Source organism: Mesoplodon densirostris, chromosome 18 (genome assembly GCF_025265405.1).
Source record: "Mesoplodon densirostris isolate mMesDen1 chromosome 18, mMesDen1 primary haplotype, whole genome shotgun sequence".
Lineage (NCBI taxonomy): Eukaryota > Metazoa > Chordata > Mammalia > Artiodactyla > Ziphiidae > Mesoplodon > Mesoplodon densirostris.
The window spans coordinates 55,819,549-55,845,239 of NC_082678.1; the positions used below are offsets into that span (position 1 = coordinate 55,819,549).

The 25,691-nt window shown below is 45.7% G+C and overlaps 2 protein-coding genes across 2 annotated transcripts in view; one reads left to right on the plus strand and one right to left on the minus strand.

Moving 5' to 3' along the window:
* Window positions 1-5,675, plus strand: part of TAF15 (TATA-box binding protein associated factor 15) — a 29,989-nt gene extending 24,314 nt beyond the window's left edge. The window contains exons 12-16 of the mRNA XM_060081683.1: window positions 2,424-2,516; window positions 3,212-3,293; window positions 3,410-3,498; window positions 3,606-4,011; window positions 5,345-5,675. Of these exons, the coding sequence (XP_059937666.1) occupies window positions 2,424-2,516; window positions 3,212-3,293; window positions 3,410-3,498; window positions 3,606-4,011; window positions 5,345-5,384 (710 nt within the window). The 3' untranslated portion in view covers window positions 5,385-5,675. The remainder of the gene's footprint in view (window positions 1-2,423; window positions 2,517-3,211; window positions 3,294-3,409; window positions 3,499-3,605; window positions 4,012-5,344) is intronic.
* A 7,180-nt stretch (window positions 5,676-12,855) lies between these two features.
* HEATR9 (HEAT repeat containing 9) lies at window positions 12,856-25,691 on the minus strand. Its single transcript, XM_060082813.1, is given in 16 exon segments — window positions 12,856-13,230; window positions 13,443-13,529; window positions 13,971-14,022; window positions 14,498-14,571; window positions 15,635-15,754; window positions 15,861-15,953; window positions 16,347-16,529; window positions 20,483-20,613; window positions 21,002-21,059; window positions 21,744-21,800; window positions 21,994-22,050; window positions 22,277-22,403; window positions 22,667-22,817; window positions 22,820-22,847; window positions 24,439-24,488; window positions 25,604-25,691. Coding segments are annotated over 16 exon segments (1,731 nt in total).

The window sequence follows — 25,691 nt, forward strand, 5'->3', positions numbered from 1 at the left end:
TATCTTCATGTTTACTTTTTTAGATATTCTGTTGAGAATACAGGCCAGAGTTTTTACATACCTTTAGAAATGAGATGAACTCTGTCTAAAATATTTCCTTATGTCATGCTTTGTGCTTAAGGCCACCCTGATAGAGATGTAGAGGGTTGGCCTGGTTGACTATATTCTTTTTAAATTTAGGTTAATTTCCCTTCAAATATAATGTTAATACATACTTAGAAGAAACAGTAAGACTTTTTTTCCCCCTGAAAATAAGAAAATATGGGCGAGTAGAAGAAAGGAGTAAAGCATCCTTAGTTCTCTACATAGAGACAACTACTGGTATTAACTTTTCCTTCCAGTTTGTTTTTTTTAAATAAATAAATAAACAAACAAATAAATAAATTTATTTTTGTCTGTGTTGGGTCTTTGTTGCTGTGCGCAGGCTTTTTTTCTCTAGTTGTAGTGAGCGGAGGCTACTCTTCGTTGTGGTGTGCGGGCTTCTCATTGCGGTGGCTTCTCTTGTTGCGGAGCACGGGCTCTAGGCACATTGGCTTCAGTAGTTGTGGCAGACAGGCTCAGTAGTTGTGGCTCGCAGGCTCTAGAGCACAGGCTCAGTAGTTGTGGTGCACGGGCTTAGTTGCTCCGCGGCATGTGGGATCTTCCTGGACCAGGGCTTGAACCCGTTCCCCTGCATTGGCAGGAGGATTCTCAACCACTGTGCCACCAGGGAAGCCCCTTCCTTCCAGTTTTTAAAAATAGTTTATCATTATACTCCAAATGTAGTTTTGTCTCATGCTTTTTTTCACTTAACGTCTTAACATCGTTATTTCCCCATGTTATTATAAATTCACTGTTTTTGTTGTACCCTAATTTAATAATAACTAACACTTACTGCATGTTTACTGTGGTTTATGAACTAGGCATGGTTCTAAGAACTTTATGTGCATTAACTCAGTTTGATCTTCACAGTAACCCTATAAGATGTATCCTTTTGTTACCATTTTACAGATGATGAAACTCAGGCACAGAGAAGATAAATAATTTCCAAGATCACAGAATAAGTGGCAGGGTCAGGACTCAAACTCAGGCAGTCTAGCACCATTGTCTGTGAAGTGCTAAACTATGCTGGATTGACAGGCACTTGTGGTCTTTTCCAGTTCCAAGATTATTGCACCTGTGTCAAGACATAATTGCATTTCTTTACTTCTTCACAGATGAGATTATAACTCTGTCCTCACCTCCATTTTCTTTACTTTTTTGCCCTAATCAGGCCCCATCACCTTGCTCTTGAAGGCTAGGTCCATTCTCCCTTACTTTTCTGCTTGTGTCATAGTTTCTGTGAATCATAAAACTATCATAGCTTATGATATGTTAAAAAATTATTGTGGGGCTTCCCTGGTGGCGCATTGGTTGAGCGTCCGCCTGCCGATGCAGGGGACGCGGGTTCGTGCCCCGGTCCGGGAAGATCCCACATGCCGTGGAGCGGCTGGGCCCGTGAGCCATGGCCGCTGAGCCTGCGCGTCCAGAGCCTGTGCTCCGCAACGGGAGAGGCCACAACAGTGAGAGGCCTGTGAACCCTCCCCCCAAAAATTATTGTGCCTTTCCCCCATAGGGCAAATGAGCCTCTTAACAGTAACTCCATAGTTCAGCTCTCACCAGGTCTTTTTACAGCTTTTAAAATACTTGATCCTTGGGTTTCCTATTTAAAAGTGCTTGTCATACCATCTGACATTGTGGAAGGTTGCCAGTCACAACAATTAGGACTTCGGTGAAAGTGCTAAGACTCTTGGATTTATAACTATTTTATGACTCCTTGGGCACCTTTTCCTTATATGTCAGTTCCCTTATTTAATATAAAGTGAAAATTTCTGTCTCTAAGGCCCTGGGACAGCAGAGTATGTGTATATATGCATGTCTATAAGTATAATCACATATGCACACATTATTTTTAAAGATACTACTTGTCTAAGGTAAAAAACATTTCAAACGGTACCAAGAGTATATAGTAAAAAATGAGTTTCCTTTCCACCTTTTCACCTACTGAGAGTTAAGCACAATAGGCAGTGTATAGACAGGCATATGTGTGCACATGCATGCACATACACACTCATTCCCTTTAAAAAAAAGAAATGGTAGCATACTACATACATTGTTCTGTACTTGGCTTTTTTCATGGAAAATTTTAGATGGGTTTTTTTTTGTTTTTTTTTTTGCTTAGTAAGAAATGACTGTCTCCTTGTGACAGATCTGCTCTATTCAGTAGATTGTGTCATGTTCTAGTACAGTTACCTTGACTCTTTGGAACACTAGTGTGTTTGAATTTCTGTGAGGACATGTCAGTTATTCCTCTGAAACTAAAAATTTCTAAAACAGTTTTATATTTTTGAGAGGTGGAGATGTAGAATAGTATTTCTACAAAACCATTTCTTTTTTTTTTTTAGGAAAAGAATTCCACGGCAACATCATTAAAGTGTCCTTTGCCACCAGAAGACCTGAATTCATGAGAGGAGGTGGAAGTGGAGGTGGGCGACGAGGTAAAATACTTGTTGCTCACAGGCCTGGGTGTTACACAGAAGGTTTGGATTTGAGTCCATGTTCTGTCCGTGTTGTGTGAACTTGCTACTACTTCTCTCTCCCTATCGGTCTTTTTCCTTCTATCTTAAAAGTGAGGTACAGAATAGGAGATTAGGTAAATAAGGTGTTGTAATAGCTAAGAAAGTGGTGGACGAAGGTTCCAGAAATCTCTTTGGAAAGCTATATAAAGCAGTTTGTTATTCACCTGGACATTAGGAGGCAGTTGTTTAAATGATACCTAGTTAGGTAGTTAATCTGACCAGTTTGGGAGTTCCCTGATATGTTGATAGTTACTTGTAACTCTTTCATTTCCGTTGTGTCTAATTCCTTAAATTTGGAATATGTCTTCTCACTTAACCTTTATCCCTGAAATTCTCAAACTAAGGAGGGCATTATAGAAAGTGGACTTCGAAGTTTTTTAGTGCATTATTTGCACTTTAATGTGTGCCCTGGGGTCTTCTTCCACATCTACTGCATTGACTAAATAAATAAAGCCCCAAATCAAATAATCATGGAGTCCTGCCATAAGGGGTTAATTTTGGGGGGCACTGCCCAGTTATTGATGAACACTTGCTCTTAGTTCTTTCGTCTGATGCTTTTCCTCTGCTTTGTTAATGTCTGCTACTGATTCCTCCTCACTTCTTACTTCCCCCAGGCCGTGGAGGATATAGAGGCCGTGGAGGCTTTCAGGGGAGAGGTGGAGACCCCAAAAGTGGGGACTGGGTTTGCCCTAATCCGTAAGTATACCATTTATTTTGGTGGATGTAAGAGTTCGGATTGGGGTTGGAAGGTACAAGAGGGGGTTCTGAATCCATTGGAAACTATTGAGCATTTTATTTTCCTCCTTTCTCAGGTCATGTGGAAATATGAACTTTGCTCGAAGGAATTCTTGCAATCAGTGCAATGAGCCCAGACCAGAGGACTCTCGTCCCTTAGGAGGAGGTGGGTCAGCCTTTAACAGCATCTGCATGCTATTAATCTTCTGACTGGCATTAAGGAGACTTTCCATTATTCTGCTGGCCTTACTAGTTTGCATTTCTGCCTTGCAGATTTCCGGGGAAGAGGCTACGGTGGAGACAGGGGCTACAGAGGTCGTGGGGGCAGAGGTGGAGACCGAGGCGGCTATGGTGGAGACCGAAGTGGGGGGGGCTATGGTGGAGAGCGAAGTGGGGGGGGCTATGGTGGAGACCGAAGTGGCAGTGGTGGCTACGGAGGGGACAGAAGTGGGGGTGGTTATGGGGGGGACCGAGGCGGTGGCTATGGGGGGGACCGTGGTGGTGGCTATGGGGGGGACCGAGGCGGCGGCTATGGAGGAGAGCGAAGTGGGGGGAGCTATGGAGGAGACCGTGGTGGTGGTGGCTACAGTGGGGACCGAAGTGGAGGCTACGGAGGAGACAGGAGTGGCGGCGGCTATGGAGGAGACCGAGGTGGCTATGGAGGCAAAATGGGAGGAAGGTGAGTATTAGAACGTACATGCGAACCTTTCTACCTCACTGCTCGTAGATTTTAGAGTCTGAGCCCTTTTCATCACAGTTTCTTCTTGTCCAGTTTTTTAGAACTTGAATTTCCCATTGTCAACTCTTTCAGTTAGGTTGGAGAAGATCCGTTTAGTTTCCTGCTTAGCAATTCCTAAAATTTGTTTTGGAAATTCTTATTCATGATCTTTATATTTGGATGAATGTAGGTAAATGTGTGTGTATTCTTTCTCATAGCTAAAGATAATTGAGATTGAGAGATGATTTGAAGCTGTATGTAAATCAGGGATTCTTAATCTAAGTGAGGGGAGAGCACACCTTTTATAGGAGTGTGCTTTTTCAAATCACATGTGCTACCTTGCAGTTGTTTCTCTGGAAATTCTGTTATACCTTTTCCAGATGAAAATCACTGGTGGTGCTGATGGGAGTGTGCTGTGCACGTGAAAGCTGTAGAGGCAGAAAAAGTTGAATAACCAGTGATGTAAAATAACTTCAATTACTGTGCCAGAGACAATATAGGGTAGCAAGAATTAGTAAAGCATGTAGTTAAGAGCACAGAGTTTGGAGACAGACTGTCTTCTTTCAAATCCTCGCTCCACCACCTATTAGCTGCTTGATAAGCAAGTAACTTAACCCTTTGGAGCATCAGTATTCTCATCTTTAAAATGGGGCTAATGATATCTCCTTCGTGGAGTTGCCTTAGATTATGTTACAACGGTTGCCATGGTAACCATGCCATGCCATGCGGCCATGGTAATCACTGTATAATTGTTAGCTGTTAGTAATTATCATCTATTAAATACTTCTTACTGTGTGGCAAATCCTGTGAAAGTGTCTTTGTATACTTTAGTTCTAGTCCTTCTGTCAACCCCAGAGGTAGATGTACTTCCCATTTTACAGAGTTGGAAATGTTGAGTAACTTTTCCAAGATTGCATAGTAAGTGGCAGGTCCAGAATTCTTACATGAAAGTGTTTGCTTGCTTATTCCACTATATTGCTCTTCTTTTTAGAGTGCTGGAATGGCAAAGTCTCTGACCTGAAATACCACAGTGGTTTAGAGTCCTTATTCTAGATGGAAAAATTTTTAAGAGAGTTAGTGATAGCAGGGCTTCTAGGAACTTTGTGTGTCTTAAAGCTGATAAATTAGACATTTAGTAAGCACCTTCTAGGAGCAGAGAAATATATTAGGCATGGTGTCATTCTTATAAAAATTGTCAAGCTGATGCCAGTCACCAGCACCCTGAAGAAGTGTCTGATGCTTCCTCTTGGTAGAAAATTAGAATTTAGTCTGGCTCTTTATTTTTCATTCCTAGAAACGACTACAGAAATGATCAGCGCAACCGACCATACTGATGACTGTTTTGAATGTTCCTTTGTCTCTGACATGATCCATAGTGAAATTGCCAGAGTTTTGCCTGCTGCTCTCCTCGTGGCCTCTTCTTGCATAGTGAAATTAAGTGACATTTGGATTTTTATTTGGGTGGGAGGGCTGGGACAGTTTTTCTTTTAGAAATGTCCATTGAAATATTCCACTTTAGTTTCCAACCTTCTCCTTCCCAACCCTTGAAGCTAAGTGCGTTGTAAAATACTGCCAGAATGGAAAGTGTTTTGTAATACTGCAATAAAGGATGTTTGTTTTGTGGACTTTTGTACATTAGTGCATTGTTCTGTCACACTCAGGATGCAGTTACAGCAGATTCAAACTCTAAAGAATTAGGAAATGAATTCTACTTCATGAGATTAAAATGTTACTTGCAACCATATTTATTGAGTTCCTACTCCATTTAGAATAGTAGTTTCCAAGCATGACTGCATGTCAGAACCGCCAGAAGAGGTTGTCAAATTCCAGATTCCTAGGCCTCACCCCAGGTCTACTGGATCAGAAATTGGTGGGATGTGGGGAGGTAGAACTGGGAATCTTAATTTATCTTGAGATCACCAGGTGGTTTTGATAAAAACCAGGTTTACAGCTGAGAACCATTTATTTAGGGCAGTGTTCTAGACGCTGGGAATATGGGGGTCCAAGGGCTAGGAAGGAAGAGTAAGTGTTTGACAAACCAGGGTTAAGATACCAATGTACATAATGTGTTATTTGATATTTTTTTAAAAACTATTTTTCCTACCATTACCAAGGGTAAGGCACTGCATCAGATGCTGGATGTATTGCTCATCAAGCAAACAGACAGTATATAGTCTGATAAGTGCTCCAGTAAGAATAGTACAGGGTGCTTTGAGGGCTGTTTGGAAGGATACTTAATCCAGTCATGTGGGATTGGGAAAGCTTGGTGAACCTTGAGGGAAGAGTAGGAATTGGCTAAGTAAAGAGGCTGGGGTGAGAAATTGGTGTTCCCAGCAGAAAACTGACATGAACAAATATTAATAAATCAGGAGTTAAAAGAGTGAGGAACAGGCTGTGCACTTGAGAATTGTATGTAGTGCATTGTGATTGGAGGAAGAAGTTTAAGAATGGGCATGCAAAAGATAAGACTGGAGAGGTAAGCCAGCTCTAGGATAAGGTCCTTGCATTTTATTTTCCCCCTGCCTCCATATGGGGAGTCATTAAAAGATTTTAAGCAGGGGAATGGCCTGACCTGAGTGGCATCAACTGAAAGATAATTATGGCTGCCTTGTAGAGAGGCTGGACTGGAGACAAAATGGTATACCAGGTGAGAGATGATACAGGTCTGAGCTCAGATAGTGACTGGATGAGGAGGAGATAATAGATTTGAGAAGTGAAGGGGGAAATTTGATGGGATTTAGCTGGATGTCAGAAGTAGTGGGGAGAAAAGAGGTTTCTGGCTTGGGCAGTTGGGTAGATGTGCTGTTCATTGAAATAGGAAACACTGGAAAAGGAAACAGGTTTGGGAGTAAGATGAGGGAAATGAATTCAGTTGTGGGTAAGTAGAATTTGGGGCACTTGTGAATGTCCCTTCCAAGTAGGGACATTCAGTCAGTAGCTGGGTGTGCAAATCCGCAGCTCAGAGAACAGCAGCACTCAACATTACGTGCCACTGATCTTCCTTACTGACTTCTGTCTCGTTTGCTAGCTTTACTTGCCCTTTACGTGTTAGAAGTTTCTCAGTTTGTTCTGATTCCCTTTCTTCTATTTATACTCACTTTTATCCTGGGTTTTATATGGTGATGACTACACCAAATTTATGTCTCCAGTCTGTCTTCTTCCCTTAGCTCTGGATTATATCCAGCTGCCTACTTGACTTTTCCACTAGGATGTATTTAACATAACTTTTTTTTTTTGGTGACTTTACTGGGACTGAACAGAACTTCTGATCTCCAAATCAGTTTCTTTCTTCCTAGTCTTCCTCCTCTCAGTCTTAATCTACCCAAATCAGATCAGATAAAAAACTTAGAACTTACATTTGATTTCTCTCTCACTCATCCCATACTTGCAGGTCCTTTTAATTCTACCTCCAAAATATATCCTGAAACCATCTTTATATTCTTCGTTCTAATCCTGGTACAAGCTACAGTCATCACTTTTCTGGATAACTGCAATAGCCCATTAATAGGTCCCCCACAATCTTGCCCCTCTAAAATCTATTCTTCACACAGCAGCTAAACAATATGGTAACGATGTAAATCAACCTATACGTCATGCCTCGTTAAAACCCTTTCAGTGACCTCCTGTTGTATATTGGCTATAAATTCCTTACCTTGGCTTACCAAGCCCTGTATGATCTGGCCTTTGTCTCCACAACCTCATAGGAGAACATTTTTCCATACTAGCCTTACCTTAACCACATTGGTCCTAATCTTGATGGTACAAAACATGCTTCTGTTTTAGTATCTTTGCATGTGCTTTGTGCAGGACTCTTTCCTCATATTCACATGGTTGAGTCCTTTTCATAACAGTGTTGGGTCAAATCCCACCCTCCCTCCCAGGTGTTTGCTGACCTTCGTATCTAAAATACTTCTTCCAGTCACCCTCACATCACCTCTTATAATGTCCTCACAGTACTTATCACTATATGAAACAATCTTTTTGTGGTTAATTTCTCTCCTCCATTAGAATGTAAGGTCCAGGAGAGTAGGGAACCTCTTCTGATGTTCACTGTTCTACCCCACTACCTAGAACAGTGTCAGACACAGAGTAGGTACTCAATGAATATTGACTAAATGAAAGACTCTATTATTATAGATTTGAGTCATTAGTATATAAATGGTAATTAAAGTGATGAGAGTGGGTATGATTAAAATAAGATTAGTGTAGTGGTTTTTCATCTTAGCTGAATACTAGAATTAGCTAGGAACTTTTTTAAAATGCAGAAGATGTCTGGGCTCCACTCCAGAACAGTGGAATCTGTGAGGCCTGGGACATTTAAAAAACAAAAGCCCCAATTGATTCTAATGGTTTTGGAGTCTAGAGAGAAAAGAGTCTAGGACAAAACCCTGAGAAGTACCAATATTTCAGAGATAATAGGGAATTCCCTGGCGGTCCAGTGGTTAGGACTCCGTGCTTTCACAGCTGAGGGCCTGGGTGCGCTCGCTGGTTGGGGAACTAAGATCCCACAAGCCACGTGGTGCAGCCAAAAAAAAAATAATAATAATAGAAGAGGATACTGAAACAGACTGGGAATACAAGTGAGGTGTCAGTGGAACCCAAGGGAAGAGTGGACTTCAAGGAGGGAGAAGCTAATGGGGTCAAGTGCTCGAGTTGGCCAAGTCACATAAAGGATAGAAAGCATTCATTGTATGTAGCAATACGGAGGTTATAAATTATCTTTGCATGAGATTTCTCAACCTTGGTGCTACTCACATTTTGAGTTGGATAATTATTTGTTGTGGAGGGCTGCCCTGTGCTATGTATAGGATATTTAGCCACATCCCTGCTCTCTACCACAAGACACCAGTAGCAGCCCCCAGTTGTGACAACCAAAAATGTCTCCCGACATTGCCAAGTGTCCCTTGGAGGGGGCTGAATTGTCCCTTATGAGAGCTACTGCCTTAGCAAAATCAGTTTTGGTAAAGAATTGAATTCTGAACCCAAACTGAAGTAGGGTAATAAATAATAGAAATTAGAGAAATGGAGACAGGTAGTGTGGACAACTATTTAAGAATCTTGATTATGAAGGGTGATTAGCGGTGAGGTGAGCTAAGGAGAGGAGGCATCTAGAAAGGGTTATGGGTTTGTGGGAGGTTATTTTTAAGATGGATGGGAATTGATCATGTTTATACACTATTTGAAAGGAAATGGGGAAAATTGATATTCAAATTCCTTGAAGGAATGGCACCCAGAACACTAGTGGAGGATTTTGCCTCGGAAGAGGAGAGTGCCTCTTGCACTGTAATGGAGGTAAGGTAAGTGCAGATGCTGATAATCATAGTAACAGATGCCTGACATTTATTGGGAGCTTACTGTATGCCAGGCAATTATAAGCAATCCGTATGTGTTAACCCATTTAATTCTCGTAACAATGCTGTGAGGCGAGGAGGTATAGGGGAAAATATTCCTTTTAAATATAAAACCAGAGAAGAGGTGAATGGTGTAAATGATTTTGATTGCTACTGGGAAGGGGCTTTCAGAAGGGACACTGAGCAACAGAGACCCTGAAAGGTTAAGCAACTTACCCAAGATCACACTCTAGTAAGTTACAGAGCTAGGATACTAACCAGAGTATCTGGCCTTAGAGCCTGTGCTATCAACTACTGTATACAAGGATTCTTACAACAGGTGGCAAGTTGTTGAGGTAATTTCATCTGATGCCTTTTATTTCTTTCCCCCGAAGAGAAATTATAATGGCCTACTGAGAGCGGGGGAGTAATAGGATAGAAAGTTTGAAGAGACGGCAGGAAATGTGAAGAGAGCAGAGAAGGCTTGAAGCTGTGACTAGGAACCCATGAACTTGCCAGACAGCAGTAAGAACTCAGGTAAGATAGGAAGCAAGTATTCTGAGGGAACCCGTCTATGGATGTGTGAGTTTTCTCCACTATAAACATCAACCTGGTTATAGGATCAGAGGCAGTTTGATTCAGGGTTGGGGATTTTACTAGTCAGAGAGAGAGATGATAGAGGAAGTATGAGCATAGTGAGAATAGTGGTTGATGGATGGAGTCCCAGTTGAGTAGAAATTTAAAAAGTAAGAGGGGGCTAACAGAGAATGTAGGGAGGTCAAGACCTTAGTGTTATTGATGAGATTCAGAGGCCTGGTAGTGGGGATAAAAAGAGCTGGAGAGAGAGAAGGTTTGGGTCAGAAAGTAGATGTTAACGATTTTGTAGATGGAGAAATTCCTGGGGATGACAAGGGCTAAGTGTGGCCATGGAAGTAGGTAGCTGAAGTGAAAGAGAGGGAAAAGCCTTTGTGGTTGAGCTGAGGGACTGAGGAACTGAGGTGTTGGATGGTTGTCCATAGGGATGGTGATAGCAAGACTAAGATTCAGGCAATGAATGAGAGAAAATAGGGAAGTGGGCCAGAGGGTGGGATAGCTCGTTTGAGAGCCAAGACCCTCGGAGAAACAATGACAGGACACTGTGACATTGGAAGGAATGTAGGAGGATGAGCAACACCTGACATTTCAGCAAGAGGCCAGTTCAAGAGCAAGGTTTCAGTTATAGCACAGAGATGGGGGAGAATGTTTGAGGAAGAGAGAGCGGTAGAGGGTATAAAGCCTTTTTTTTTTTTTTTTTTTTGCCATCAGTGGGAGTATCCAGAGGTCCCATTAAAAAGGGAGGAGAGGTAAGAGGGGGACATACATTTTGGATGGTGTCCAAAAATCCGTCCCAACATCCCCTGATGGCTGAGAAGAGTGGGCATTTCAGGCCTCTGAGAGAAGTTGGCCACAGCTTGGATTAAGCGTGTTTCTAAGAATATTGGATATAGGTAGCTCTGGTACTGGGAAGGCTCTGGTACTTTGGTGGCATACCAGACGGTCGGTGCTCTATGCAGACCTTTATGCTCCGTGCTGTCTTTTTTTTTTTTTTTTTAATATTTATTGTACTGTATTTATTTTCTTTATCTTTTTTTTTTTCTTTTGGCTGCATCAGGTCTTAATTGTGGCACGCGGGATCTTCATTGAGTCATGCGGGATCTTTTGTTGCTGCGCGCAGGCTTCTCTCTAGTTGTGGCGTGCGGGTTTTCTCTTCTCTAGTTGTGGTGCGTGGGCTCCAGAGTGTGTGGGCTCTGCAGTTTGCGGCACGTGGGCTCTCTTGTTGAGGCATGTGAGCTCAGTAGTTGTGGCACTCAGGCTTATTTGCCCTGCAGCATGTGGGATCTTAGTTCCCCGACTAGGGATTGAACCCACGTCCCCTGCATTAGAAGGTGGATTCTTTACCACTGGACCACCAGGGAAGTCCCCTTGGTGCTGCCTTAAATCTTCTGGTGAGGACTGGTGAAATTAGTATTGAGGTCCTACTGAGCAGAGACTGGTATCTGGCTGAGTAATGAGACATCCTCTGGAGAGACCCATAAGTATGGAAGAGGAGGGGTTGGAAATCTGTGGGCAGGACTTTGCAGGGGTTGAGAGCCTGAATTATGTAGTTAATAAGGCCTTGTTTGTATCCACAGGCTGTCAAGGCCCAGGGAAATTTGGGTTAGGTTGCTCACCGGTGCAAACCTACAGAGTGGGCAAAAGAAAATAATCATTTTTCCATCTTTGGTCTTTGTGCCACACTATTGGAGGCAGTGTTGCTTATACCCCAGAATAGTGAAACTACTCTTTTGGTTTTTACTTACAACTCTGTGAAGCAAAACATGAATTTGGAAGTGGTAGGGCAGGTGGGCAGATAAATCTCAGTGACATATACCATGCTGGATTCAGAATAACTGGACTACTCTAGGACCTGGAATGTGAGGAAGTAGAAGGGAACATTTATGTCACTTTGGGCTTTCCTACTCGATGGGAAGAACCTGATCTCTCATTAGACCACTCAGTAAGACTGAGGAAGTAAAAGGACTTTTTAAATCTCTGGTGGCCACAGGCTCACATGGCAACACTGAAGAGAGGAAAGGAGAGAAAAGAAGTCCACATTTGAGTGCCTCCTATGGAATGCCAGGCACCGTTAGGCTTTATATTATTGTTTAATCCTCATAGGAGCCCTCAGAAGTAGTACACATTAATCTGTTCATATTGTAGGTGAGGAAACAGAAAGGTTCAGTAACTCGTCCAAAGTCAAAGATCAAGTGAGTAATGGACCCTAGGATTTGACTTCAGATTTGTCTGACTCTGAAGTCTGGGCTTTTCCTTTCTGATGGAGGATGTAGCTTTTTGGGATTGGTGTGATTGGTCCTATTGGCAAAGGGAAACTGAAGCCTTCAGTAAAAATAAGGGAGAAACTAAGGCAGTCTTAGAGAGTAAATAGAGTCTGTCAAAGGGAATGACCCTGAGGTAGGTAGAAAGCAGGTGTAAGAGAAGATACAGCAGAGAGGATGGTTGGTCTTGATTAAGCCTAATTTATCTCTTGACCACTGATAGGAAATGGGGAGAGGGGCAAGTTAGTAAGAGGAAATGGTCCAAGAGCCAAGCTTTCCAGGATATTCTCCCATTTTTCCCTCAGCAGCCACCTCTGGGCAGAGGCTCAGCTTTAGCTTTGTCATCAAATTCTGGGCATAGTCAAGGACTTGATTTAGGAAGGCAGGCTGGCTGCCCAGAGCAGCTTTGTCTCATGGAAAGGACATGTGGCTGAGTAGGGGAGTGACCAGCCAGGAGTGAGGAGACCTATGTTTCAGTGCAGCCCATGAGGAAGGGAACAGTAGTGGTAGGTGGAGTGATGCTCATTTATTCATGGAAGGTAAGTATTAAGATTATTTTCTCAGGGGAGCCTGAGAAGCATCCTTAAGGAGAGAGTGGGAACTCAGCCAAAAGAACTGACCTAATTGGAGGTCTCGGCAAGGATCTGGAGCTGTTTCCTGATCCCTTGTGTCCAGGACCCTGTGGCCTGTGACTTGTGTTTTTGTGGTTTAGAGAAACAGGACGGAAAGGCAGAGGTACCAGACCCTTTCTGGGCATTTAACTTCTTCTGTTGGTCTGACGTGGCACTGGACTTTGAAAGAAACAAGGGGTTCAGCTGTGCAAGTTGAAAGTCTTGGATATTTAACCCTTCTGGTTTCTCAGGCTCTTTCCGGAACCTCGTGAACTCTACGTTCATGCTGGTCTTAGGCACTTCATATACAAAGAGAACCTTGTTCTTCAGCTTGTTTTGGATCCAGGGATCAATTGAGGCCAAAAGAATTAATGTTTCTTGTAGCTGCATTGAAACAAAGGCCCTGTGGCTGGCTCACTTCAGGTCAACGCTGGGAGGGGAGGGGGAGCTCTGTCTACAGGCCCTTCTGGCCCCGGGGAATGAGGTCAAGGGGACAGTGTCTATGGGCGTATTCCCCTCTCCTCTGGCATGAAGATAGGTGGGAGAGGCTTGGAGGAAGGGTTGAGAAGAGGAAGAGGTGGGCGGGGATGCCTTACGCTCTTTTTCACAGACGGGCTCTTTTCCACATCCAGCATGTCTAGGACCAAGTGGAGCACTTATGGGCTGCGGATCCCCAGGACACCCTGGCAGAGGCAGGATGAGGGCGCCTAAATAGTCGGCCCCAGGAAGATACCCGGTCTACACTCTTCCATTCTAGTGCCCTTGTGATGACCCTGTGCCTGGAGAGGAGATATGGCTTCCCAGCAGAGGTAGCACTTTCCTTGCCTTTTGGGGCCACTTCATTGGGTTCCAGTACAATATTTTCACCAGAAGAGTCAAGATAGTTTCTACATGTAATATATAAGCAATGCCCCTCACACCCTTCTCCTGTCCCTTATACCACCCACCTCCAATCCTGAAGAAAATCTTTTCCTGAACTCCTGATAGGGCTGGAATTCTAAAATAAAAAAGCAAACAAACAACCTCCCCAAACTTTACAGCCCTTTCTTCCCTTCAGTAACTGCTGGACTGCCCGCTCCCCCTGCCATCAAAACATCTGGTCAGAGTAGCGGAGCTGGCCTTACCAAAGAGATGACTGCCTCCTGGCGTGCAATGGCATTTGAGCTCATCAGTTGCCTGGAGAAGGGAGTGAGCGTGTTGTGGTCCAGTTAAGGGGAGGGGAGGAAGGCTGGCTGCTTCTTACAGTCCAGAGTGAGTCAGGCATAAGGCTGATGTGTGATGTTAATTTTATTAACTTCCCCTTCTTATTTCTTGGGTCAGGAAAGGGGCTGGGAGGGGAAAGGTAGGTACTACAGTTTTCCAGGGGGCACTAAGTGACGATCAGGACTCGCATCTGTCCAGAACATTACCTTTTACAAGTCCCTTTCATGTCCTCACCTTAATCGGAGCTTTATAGCAACCCTGAGTGGTAGGTATCATCAGCCCCTTTTTACAGATGAAGAAAAGCCCAGAGGTCAGAGAGTGACTTGGCCAAGGGCACAGGCACGTGCGAGCTGAGAACGGGCCGTAGGTTCCCAGCTCTCTCTGACCCTCTGTCCCCTTCTCACAGCCTAGGACTTGGCCCTGGCAGTTCCCAGCCCCAGCCACTCACGCCTCCACCAAGTTCATCATTGTGGGCTTCATCTTGAGCTCTTCCACAGTTTCAGCAACAGCCTGCCTCATAGCCTGAAGAGGGATTAAGGTGAGACAAGGATTCAGGGGTGTACCCTTAAGTGCTTCTCAAACCTTATTGAATGTTTACTTTGTGCTACATATGTGATCCTTGCCTCGAGGAGCTCATGCTCTCGGGGGGAAAGCAGACAAGTGGAACAGTCAGTCACACTCCTGAACTAAGTGTAGGGGCAATAGGAGGGTCTCCTAGCTCAGTCTGGGTACCAGGAAGACTTCCTGGAGGAAGTGATGCCTCAGCTGAAACCTGAACGTGGAACATGAGTTAACCAGGTAGAGGGCTGGGGGCAGATTTCCCGGGCAAGAGGGAGAGCATGTACAGAAGCCTGGAGGCAAGAGAGAGCACAGAGAGGTTAGGGAGCAGAAAACAGTTCAGTTTAGCTAGGTGACCAAACGGACTCTTCAGAGTGGGGCACTCTGAGTAATTACACTGGGACCGCAGGTATAAATCAGGACGGGGTGTTCCTAAGCACAGCTGGTGTGTGGCTCTGAGCGGGAGTGTAGTGGGGCTAGAGAGGCAGGCAGGACCTGGGTGGTGAAGGGCAGTGTAAGCCCTTCTGAGGGCCTGGGGAGCGATTGAGAAGTTCTGTGCAGAGGTGAGCCGCAATCTGATTCACAGTTTAGAGAAATGTCTTCATCAGTTCTGTGGCTGGTTTTGTAGCAAGCTATAACAAAGATAAAAGCAAGGGAGCACAGAGGAAGGCAGGGTGATTCTGTTGTTGGTGATCTGGGAAAGCTTCCCATAGGAGGTGTTGTTTGGACTGGCTTGGAAGGGACAATCGTATTTTAATAGGCAGAAGAAGAAAGGAGTTGCTTACCAATGGGACTGAAAGCATGCGGCAGTTTTCCACCTTGCAGGGGAGGGAGAGATGACTCAAGGCATTTTAAGCTGAGAGAATGGCCTGCATGAAGGCAAGGTGGCTTGAAAACAGGGGCTGCATTAGGGTGAATGTGATGCTTTGGGGGGCAGCATGGTGAGAACCAAGCCAGGGGAGTCTTTAGAGAAAGGTAGAGAGACAGGTTTGAGCTGCCTGGACTTGGGAGTTTTGGTCTCACTTACGAAGAATGGTTCATTATATGTCTTCCTCCTGAGCAGGTCAAATGTGAGTCCTTCCAGGCCCTGTGCCTGGATCTGTTCCAACCCAATGATCTTGAGCATCTGGCTGGCTTCAAAACGGTGCTGAGGGAAGGGGTGGGGAAGACATGAAGGACAGACTCCCTTTCTCATCCCCCAGCCCTGTCCTAGTCCTGGAGAAGGAAGGGTACTAGGCAGCCCTAGAGCTTACCTCAAGGACACTGGAATAGCACAGCTGGTCTAGGATGGTCCTGATGACCGTGGCTGAGTGCACACCCATTATCTTGACCAGCATACTGAGTGCCTGTGGAGGTGGGCAGGGCAGGCTGGGGTATAGCAGACCAAGAGGCATCTGGATGGCCAAACAGGCTTGAGGGCTAGAACTTGTAAGGAATAGGTGGGGTCCTTTCTCCTTCCTCTTGGCCTCGTGAGTGAGAGCATAAGTTCATGTGCACACACATGTACATATGTGCATGAACACCCATACACATCGAATGTACACAGACACGTGTACATTTAGCGTCCATACGACCCTGTACTCATATGTATATACATACTGACAAAACACACAGAGACCCTTTGGTGCTCCTTGCAGGAGCTTCTTTTCTCTGGGATAAGGATGACAGGGTCCAGACCCCACCAGTCAGCACCGGTTCCCCAGTCCTCCCCAGGGAGCTTGTCCTCCTGCCCCTCACACCTGCATCTGCTGGGTCTTCGGCCCTTGGTGCAGGCACTGCAGCAAGTACTCTCGGGCTGTGCTGCTACAGGGCCTCAGGAACCCCAAGCACAGGGCCGCCTCCACTGCTGCCTTGTTCTCTGACTTCTTTATCAGCATCTGCAGCACAGGCACCAGCTTCTCTCCATCCTTGACCTGAGTCCTCTGAGAGGGAGATGAGGGACACGGGTGGTGGGACTATGTCTTCAGCCAGGCTTTGTCAGGAAGGCAATTCATTACTGCTTCCAGACCATTCTCCCTCCTCCTTAAGGTGAATCTCACGTCATGAGATTATTTTACCCACTTCCCTTATTTTTGCTGTCATCTACTTGCTCCTAGGCCGCATCCTTTCATTTCTCTATGACTTTTCTTGTGGATGGATCAATGTTATTCTCTAACACTTCCGCCGTCTTAATTCCTGGCATTTGAAAAAATATACGTCACTGATCCAACACCTCTCCTCCAATAACCTTGTCCTCTACTCTGTGTCAGCCACTAATTCCCACAGAGAGACTTTATCATTACCCATTACTGCAACTTCTCTATGACCCCTCTCCCCCATCTTTCTGGTTCTCCTCTGATGTCAACAATTGTTGGACTCCACAAAGACTAACAGTTCACTGAGCACCTTTTCACTGCTCCTCACTTTCTTCCCTCTTTACCCAGCTTCAGTTCCACGGTCCTGCTCACTCAACACCTTTACCGCCTCTTGCTTCATTGTACTCAACTCTCCACCAACTCTGCGCCTGCACTTCCTGGCGGGAAACAAAGTTATGATGACTAATCTCACTTGAAATGTATGAACACAAACCTCGTGTAGACCCTTAATGCTGCCTAGTGATCAGACTGCTTTTCCCCGGGGAATTCTCTTTCCCAGCCTTCTAATTCATTCTCTTTCCTCTGGAATCTCTAACACTTCTTCCTCTATTCTCTTAAGTTGATGACCTTGCTTCCTACTTTACTGAGCAAATAAAAGCAACTAGAAAAGAAGTTCCAGAGACACTTACAACCACTTCTATCCAACTTTCAACACCGGCACCCATATGTTCTTCCTTTCCACGTGTTACAATGGACCGTGACCATCTATCTAAAGTCAGTCTCTCTACTCATGTGTTTGAGCTCATCCCTTCTCATCTGCTCAAGAACATTGCTGCACAGTTCTTCCCACCCTCTTCAAGATGATCATTTTCCTAACGACTGGATCATTACACCTCAGCACTGAAACATGCTGTTATTTTTCCTTTTTCTTGTATTTACCCCTGCTGCTGACTACAACTCTTTTCAGCAAAACTTGGAAAGCTGTCCATGCTTGCCAACTCTAACTTCTTTCCTCTCATCCTCTCTTAAACCCACACTATTCAGGCCTTCACTCCCACCTTCCCACTGGAATGGTTCTTTTTAAAAAATATTTATTTATTTGTTTATTTGGCTGCGCTGGCTCTTAGTTGTGGCATGCGGAATCTTCACTGTGGCATGTGGAATCTTTTTAGTTGCAGCGTGTGGGATCTTAGTTGCGGCATGCGGGATCTTTAGTTGTGGCATGCGGGATCTTCAGTTGCAGCATGCGGGATCTTGAGTTGCGGCATGTGGGATCTAGTTCCCTGACGAGGGATCGAACCCAGGCCCCCTGCATTGGGAGTGTGGAGTCTTACCCACTGGACCACCAGAGATGTCCCCACAATGGTTCTTGTTAAGATAATCAGTGATTCCCACATTGTTAAATCCATTGGATCGATTCTCAGTCCTTATATTATTATTATTATTATTATTATTATTATTTTTTTTTTTTTGCTGTACGCGGGCCTCTCACTGCTGTGGCCTCTCCCGTTGCGGAGCACAGGCTCCGGACACACAGGCTCCGCGGCCATGGCTCGTGGGCCCAGCCGCTCCGCGGCATGTGGGATCTTCCGGGATCGGGGCACGAACCCGTGTCCCCTGCATCGGCAGGCGGACTCTCAACCACTGCGCCACCAGGGAAGCCCCTTATATTATTTGATATGGTTGATTTATCTCCTTTCCTTGATATATGTTCTTCACTTGATTTTCAGAATGCCGCACTCTTGTTTGTCTTCCTACCTATTGGCCTCTTCTCAGTGTTTACTGGTTCTTCCTCTTCTCTCTGACCGCTTAACATTGGGGTGCCCCAAGGCTTGATTCTTGGTTCTTAGTGATCTCATCTAGGTGAATGACATTAAATGCTACTTATATGCTGACAACTCATAGATTTCTTCCTCTAGCTGTATATCTAACTGTTTACTTGTTGTCTCCCTTGGAGGTCCGGTAGACATCTGAAACATAGCTTGTCCAAAATTGGGCTTTTGATATTATAGTACCTCCAAGCCTGTTCCACCTGCAGCTTTCTCCATGTTAGTTGGTAACAACTCCATCCTTTCCGTTTCGAGGCCATGAACCTTGACCTCATCCTTGTTTCCTCACTGTCGTTTTTTAATTTTAATTTTAATTTTTAAAATTTTTGGCTGTGTTGGGTCATTGTTGCTGTGCGCGGGCTTTCTCTAGTTGTGGTGAGTGAGGGCTACTCTTTGTTGTGGTGTGTGGGCTTCTTATTGTTGTGGAGCACGGGCTCTAGGTGCATGGGCTTCAGTAGTTGTGGCATGCAGCCTTCAGTAGCTGTGGCTCACAGGCTCTAGAGCGCAGGCTCAGTAGTTGTGGTACACGGGCTTAGTTGCTCCATGGCACATGGGATCTTCCCGGACCAGGGATTAAACCCATGTCCCCTGCATTGGCAGGTGGATTCTCAACCACTGCGCCACCAGGGAAGTCCCCCTCACTGTCTTTTATAACTCACATTTAACCTGTCAGACTTTTGCTTTAAAAATGTATCCAGACTTGAATAACTTCTTATCAACCACACTGCAACCACCGTGGTCCAAGCCACCATCGTGTCTTACCAGGATTGCTTCAGCAGCCCATAACTGGTCTCTCTGCTCCCAGTTTTGCCCCCCGCCCCTGCCCATCTTTTTTCAGCATAACAGTAAGAGTGAACCTTTTGAAACATAAGTTAGATTATGTTACTGCTTTGCTCAAATACCTATTCCACTCAGAGTAAAAGCTCAAGTACTTAAAAGTCATCCAGAAGGCCACATATGATCTAGTCTCTTTTAACATCTTTGACCCAGCTTCATTTCCTCCTGGTTTCTCTGTTCCCACTCCACTTCCTTCACATGGCCTCCTTGCTGTTCCTTGACCATGCCAAGTGTGCTCCTGCCTTAGGGCCTTTGCCTGGATTTGTCCTTTTGCCAGGATGCCTTCTCTCAGATATCTGCAAGGCTCACCCCTCACCTTCTTGTCTGTGCTCAGATGACAACTTCCAAATGAGGCCTTCCTTGTCCTCCATGTTTGAAAGTGCAACTCATCCCATCTCCACTCGGCATTCCTGATCACTCTCACCTTGCTACGCAATTTTTCCATTGCACTTGTCACCTCTAGCATACTATGTAATTAAATTTATTGGTTATTACATGTCCCCCCCCACTAGAATGTAAGCTCCACGAAAGCCGGCATCTCTGCCTGATTGGTTTGCTGACATATCCCAAGGGCTTAGGATGGTGTCTCACACATGACAGCTGTTTAATATATGTTTGTTGAGTAAATGGATGAGTGATGAATTCCGTTTCACGTGGAGCAGCGATGGGGTCAAAGTAAGAGGACCCTAAGGGGGAAAAGTCTTGAGTAGTGTCAGCAGACTCTCTTGGTCCCTGTACCCTTTTAGCAGAGGTTTTCCTTTAATAGGTTATTTTAAGGATGATAATAATGCTGATGAGTTATCACTTAAAGAGTACAGGCGTTGAACTAGGTGCTTTACATATGTTATCTCATTTAGTCTTCTCAACAATGCTATAAGATAACTACTCTATCCATTTTAGAGACGGACAAGTGACACCTCTGAAAGCTGGCTTTTCAGAGGTTGTATGACCAGTTAAGTGGCTATGCCAATGCTTCTGTCCAGGGAACCTATTCCACAGGGGACTCCACAAGGACAACGTCCTCCGCCATCAAAGCTAGGAGCTAGGTTACCTTCTCCCTGGCTTAACCCCCTGCCAACACCATCAGTTACCTTGTCTTACCTCGCCCCAGTGACTGACTCTCCTCCCAATCACCTGTTCTTTGGGGACAGCAGCCCAGGAGTTCAGAGCCACCCGTAGTGCTGTCAGAGTATCCATCCTTTGTCCCTCATTTTGCCCCTTCAGCTGCTTGATGAGAGCTTGGATCACATGCTTATTCAGGCAACCTGGACAGGGAGGACCTCAGGTCAGGGCAGAGCCTCAGGGCTGCTCCTCTGTGCCAGAATCCATTTGATCCCTGTGCCTTCAAGACAGAAGCTCCAAGTACTAGGTCACAGGGTTGCCCGTCCCCTCAAGACACCAGAGCAGCTGGCTGAGCATGACGGCCGTTCCCAGAGCCTGCTCTCTCCCTCCCTCCAATCTCTTCTCGCTTTTCACCCCACCTTCCTCTCTCTGCCCGACAGTACATCAGACAATTCCCATACCCTGCCAACGGCTAGGTTGCCGTGAGTGTACAGTCCACTCCCTTCTGTCCTTCCCCAAAGTGCAATGCGGCTGCACTGCTTCCTTCCTCACCTCCCCCCTTCTCCCCACCCAGGGAGAGGACATACTCACCCAGGATGGCCAGGGTTTGACAGGCCTCATACTTCACTTTCTCTGGGCCAGTTTGGGCCTGATTTAAGAGGCGGTGGGTGGGAACATGCCATAAGGTGGTGGAATGTCAGAGCTTTCAGGATCATCTCAGCTTAACTTTTCATTTTACAAATGAGGAAACCGAGGCCTAGAGAGTGACCTGTTTATGCTCAAACACAGGGTACAGGCAGGATGGTACGATGGAAGGAACACGACTTGGCAGTAAGACTTGTTCACATCCCTTTCTGGTATCTGGTAGCTACATGGCCTTGAGCAAGTTACTTGGCCCCTCAGAGCTTTCATTTTCTCGTTAGAAAAATGCAGCTACTACTACCTATTCCTAATATTGGAAGATTTAAATGAGATTCTGTGTAAGAACACAGACCCCCCATTATAAATTGGCATATAGGCACAGGCATTGACTCAGTTAAGGTAGAGAATGAACTCAGTCCCAGTTTTCTCCTGGTTTTTTAGTTGCTCCTCTTTCCTCTTAGACAAAGGGGATCTTCAGATTCCCCCTTTCCCATCCCTGTAGATCAAGCTGCCCTTTAAAGAAGCCAAGGGCATGAGCTGGGGACATGCCACACAAGGCAGCTCTCTCCTCCTTGGATCTGACCCATAGTCCTTGAGCCTGGCGAGCCTTGTCAGCGCCCATGTGCCAATGCTCTCCACACCTCAGGCTCTGTTTCCTCCTCTCCTGAACTCTGTGCAGCCCCAGACTCACCACCTGCCATAGTGCTTCCATGATAAACTTGTCTCTGACGCCCAGGCACCCCAGAGCCTGCAGGAACAGGGTTAGAGGAAAGGGAAGAGACTTTGGACACCACGGCCGGGAATTTCCATCCTCTGGCCACAGCTGGAGTTTATTCTTGGAACATCAGTCTACCCTTGCCCTCCACCTCAAGCATCTTTCTACTCTCAGCTCAGGCAACTCCTACCTGTAACCATGGCCCTCCACCCTTGCCACTTCTCACCTGTGCAGCATAGAGCTGCTCATCCTCTCTGGGAGACTTCAGGCTTTCTGTGAGTTCCTGCCCATCAAAGGGAGCCAGTGGAAGGGAAGAAAGGGATAAATTGAGTTCTACAACTATACTTTCAAACTGGAAGGAGCTCATCCAATCCAATCCCCTTTCCTCCCCTCCCTCCGTCTTGCAGGCAGCAGGCAGGGACCGAGGGCAGAAGGATGGTGTGAGCCCCAGGTAAGGGCACCCACAGAAAGAGAGTCTCTCCATTCTCCCCCCAGCCGTGGTCCCTGACCTTTAATCTTTGCCACTTCAGCGGGTCCCCAGTAGGGTCTAAGGGCTTGGATTCCATCTGAGGTTTTGTAATCAGCTTGCTCATTGGGAGATGGAGTTTTTGGATGAGGGTACCCTCTTTGAGGTACCTGTGTGAGAAATTGCACAGGTAGCCCTGGTCCTCTTGTTCCCTCCCTCCTTACTTCACAAACTCTTCTCTGCCTCTGGTTCTCAGCCCAGCTCAGAGGTGAGACCAGAGGAAGAAAGATGAGCCTCCTTCTACCCCAGGGTCTCCTCTGGGATGTGGAGGCTGACTTGCACCACGCCCAGCCCCACTCCAACCCTTTCTTCTCTTTCTTTCCTTTCCTAGAAGATGTGGAGGGCGTGGAGAAGAGGAAGGGGCCCAACACACCTAGGGTGATCTCTCATTTTCCACAGTATCTTCTGGGCATCCCGTTCCTTTTGATGATGATACAGGGTGTGCCAGTGCGTGTAGATCTCAGGCTGCTTGGAGTAGCAGTAAGGTACGGAGTTTGGCTTGCTCGGGTGCTGCCTCCACACCCCGGACTTGGGGGAAACTCCTCCTTTGGCATCTGGGGGGTGTGAGTGGTAGAGCTGTCACGGGGGGCATTCCTCAGCCAGGAAAAGGGCCAGGGTGAGAGGGACTAGATGAGGGAAACAGCCCTTCAGCCTGTCATCTGAGCTGAAGTCACAGCCACCTCCTAACCCACTGTGTGACTCGGGCAAGTTACTTCACCCCACCAAGACCTCAGTCTTCTCATCTGCAAATTGGAGCTAGTAATCCTTGTTCTGTACCCCTCCCAGGGTGGTTGTGAAGAACAAATGACATAAAGATTGTGAAGCCATTGCTGATCTGCAAATTGATCTGAGTACAGTTGGCCCTCTGTATCCACAGGTTCCACATCCACAGATTCAACCAACCACAGATTGAAAGTATTTGGAAAATAAAAATTCCAGGAAGTTCCAAAAAACCAAAACTTGAATTTGCCACGTACCCAGCAACTCTCTACATACCATTTACATTGTATCAGGTATTATAAGTAATCTAGGGAGGATGTGTGTAGGTTACATGCAAATACCACGCCACTTTATACAAGAGACTTGAATATCCATGGATTTTGGTATCCGCAGGAGTCCTGGAACCAATCCCCTGTGGATACCGAGGGACAACTGTACACAGTTTGGTTAGTTGAGCATCTCAGAGTACTTTGAAAAAGCTTCGGGCAAGGAGCTGAAAAGGCAGGGGGCAAGGGAGATGTGGAGTAAAGAGGGAGGGTGGAAATTCAGGCTGCAGCTCCTTCATTCAGGCGTTCAACAGATACTTAGTGAGCACTTACCATGTGCCAAGCACTAGGTGCTGGAGATACAGTTATCAGCCCTGCCCTCATGGAACTTAACAGTTTTGTTGGAAAAGCAGGATTTCTTCAAATAATCTATCTCTTATACAATTGTGAAACTGTAGCTCTGGTTGCAGCGGAGGGTTTTGGATGGGTTAGAGGCTTTCTTGGAAGGTTTGGCTAGGATTCATTCCTGTCTCTTCTCAAGCCTTCCTGTGTCTACAACAGATCTCTGAGCAACAAGGAAGAGGGGCTTCAGCCAGTGGTTCCCAGTGTGGTGACTGAGAAGATCATCATAAGAGTTCTCGGGTGATTGTCGTGACTTCAGAAAATGGGGCATTGACTCAGTATGAGTAGGGTTGTCAGATTTAGTAAAAACCAAGCAAATAAAAAACGGGATGTCCTGTTGAATTTTGATTCCAGGTAATGAAGGCAATATTTAGGACATATTCATACTAAAAAATCTTCATTGTTTAGCTGAAATTTAGATTTAATCAGGCATCCCATTTTATCTGGCAACTCTAATGAGGAAGATCCCTGTGTTAATAAAAATGACTCATTATTAAGCCCTGCCTGCATAGCCTAAGCCTTACAGATATTGTCTCATAGCAACTTGATAAAGGGAGATGGGCAGGGGTTGGCTTGTGACAGAGGATACTCCTGAGGCTCAGGGAGGGAAAGTGACTTGTCCAAGGTCACACATAGTTAGTGGCAGCCCCAGGGGTGAGTGTCAGGGTTCTATGAACTAGCCTTAATGGGAAAGGATAGTCTGCTACCCCTCCTACTTCAACAAAGCTCCCAGGGTGGCAGAAGTTAGGGGTCTTACCTGGTGGCAGGACAAGGGCAGGAGAACAGGAGCTGTGGCTCTTCTGAGTTCTATGGTACAAATGGGATGGCAATGACAAGGGTGGATTGAAGAGTCATCCTTCCAGTCTTTCATTTATTTAGCATTAGCATTTAATGAACGCTGTAGCAGGCACTGGGAGGTAAATAAGGCATAATTCCTGTTGTTCAGGGACTCATACTTTCCTGGTATCTCGGTCTGTGGAACAGTAAGATTGCCATAGCCTGGGAGCTTCTCAGAAATGCAGAGCCCCAGGCTCCACCCCAGACCTACTGAGTCAGGATCTTCATTTGAGCAGGATTCCTATGCACGTTGAAATTGGAGAAACACTGATCTAGCAGAGTGGTTCTCAACCCTGACTGGGTATTAGAATTATTTGAGGGAATTTTTAACATGCCTCAGTCCTACATCAGACTAATTGAATCAGATTCTCTGAGGAAGGGGCCCAGGCACTTTAGAAAGCTCCCCTGAGGATTCTAATGTGTAGCTAATGGTGAAAACCACTGGTCTCATTCAGTGGTTCTCAAACTTGAGTGTGCATTAGAAAGAACTGGAGAGCTTGTTAAAACACAGATTTCCTTACCCCAGATGAAGACTCATCCCCAGAGTGTTGATTCAGTCAATCTGGGGTGTGGTCTGAGAATTTGCTTTTCTAACAAGATACTGAGGCTGCTGGTCCTGGGAACATACTTTGGGAACCACTGCTCTAGCTGGTGAAACAGAACTGTTTACTGGTGATTAACAGAGGGAAACAAATGTGAAGATGGATAAAGGCACGTGCGGTCCAGATGAGGGTTTCCCAGAGGAGATTATACACAAGCCGAGTCTTCAGAGCAAGTAGGAGGTAGCCAGACAGATGAGGGGGAAGAGCAGTGGGCACGAGGAATACCTGCAAACCTCGGAGTTGTAAGAATGGGGTGCAGATGAGGGGGCAGCAGCTGGGGAGACACAGAGACGTCCCATCTTAGAGGGCGCTGGAGACTTACCCTGAGGGCTGTGGGGGGCCTTGAAAGTATCCAAGGGTCTGCCCTGCCTCTTCCCATGGATCTGCTGACATCACCCAGACCCCTGCCCGGGAGTGGGTGCCAGGGAGCTTTCCTTTTCAGGTCCCTATCCCTGACTCCACTCCTGTCCATTTCAGCCTCACCTTTGGTCCTTTCTGGATATTCCAGCCATGGGCACTTGAACATTGACCTGTTGATGTCAGAGATGTCGACTGATTTTTCGTAGGCCAT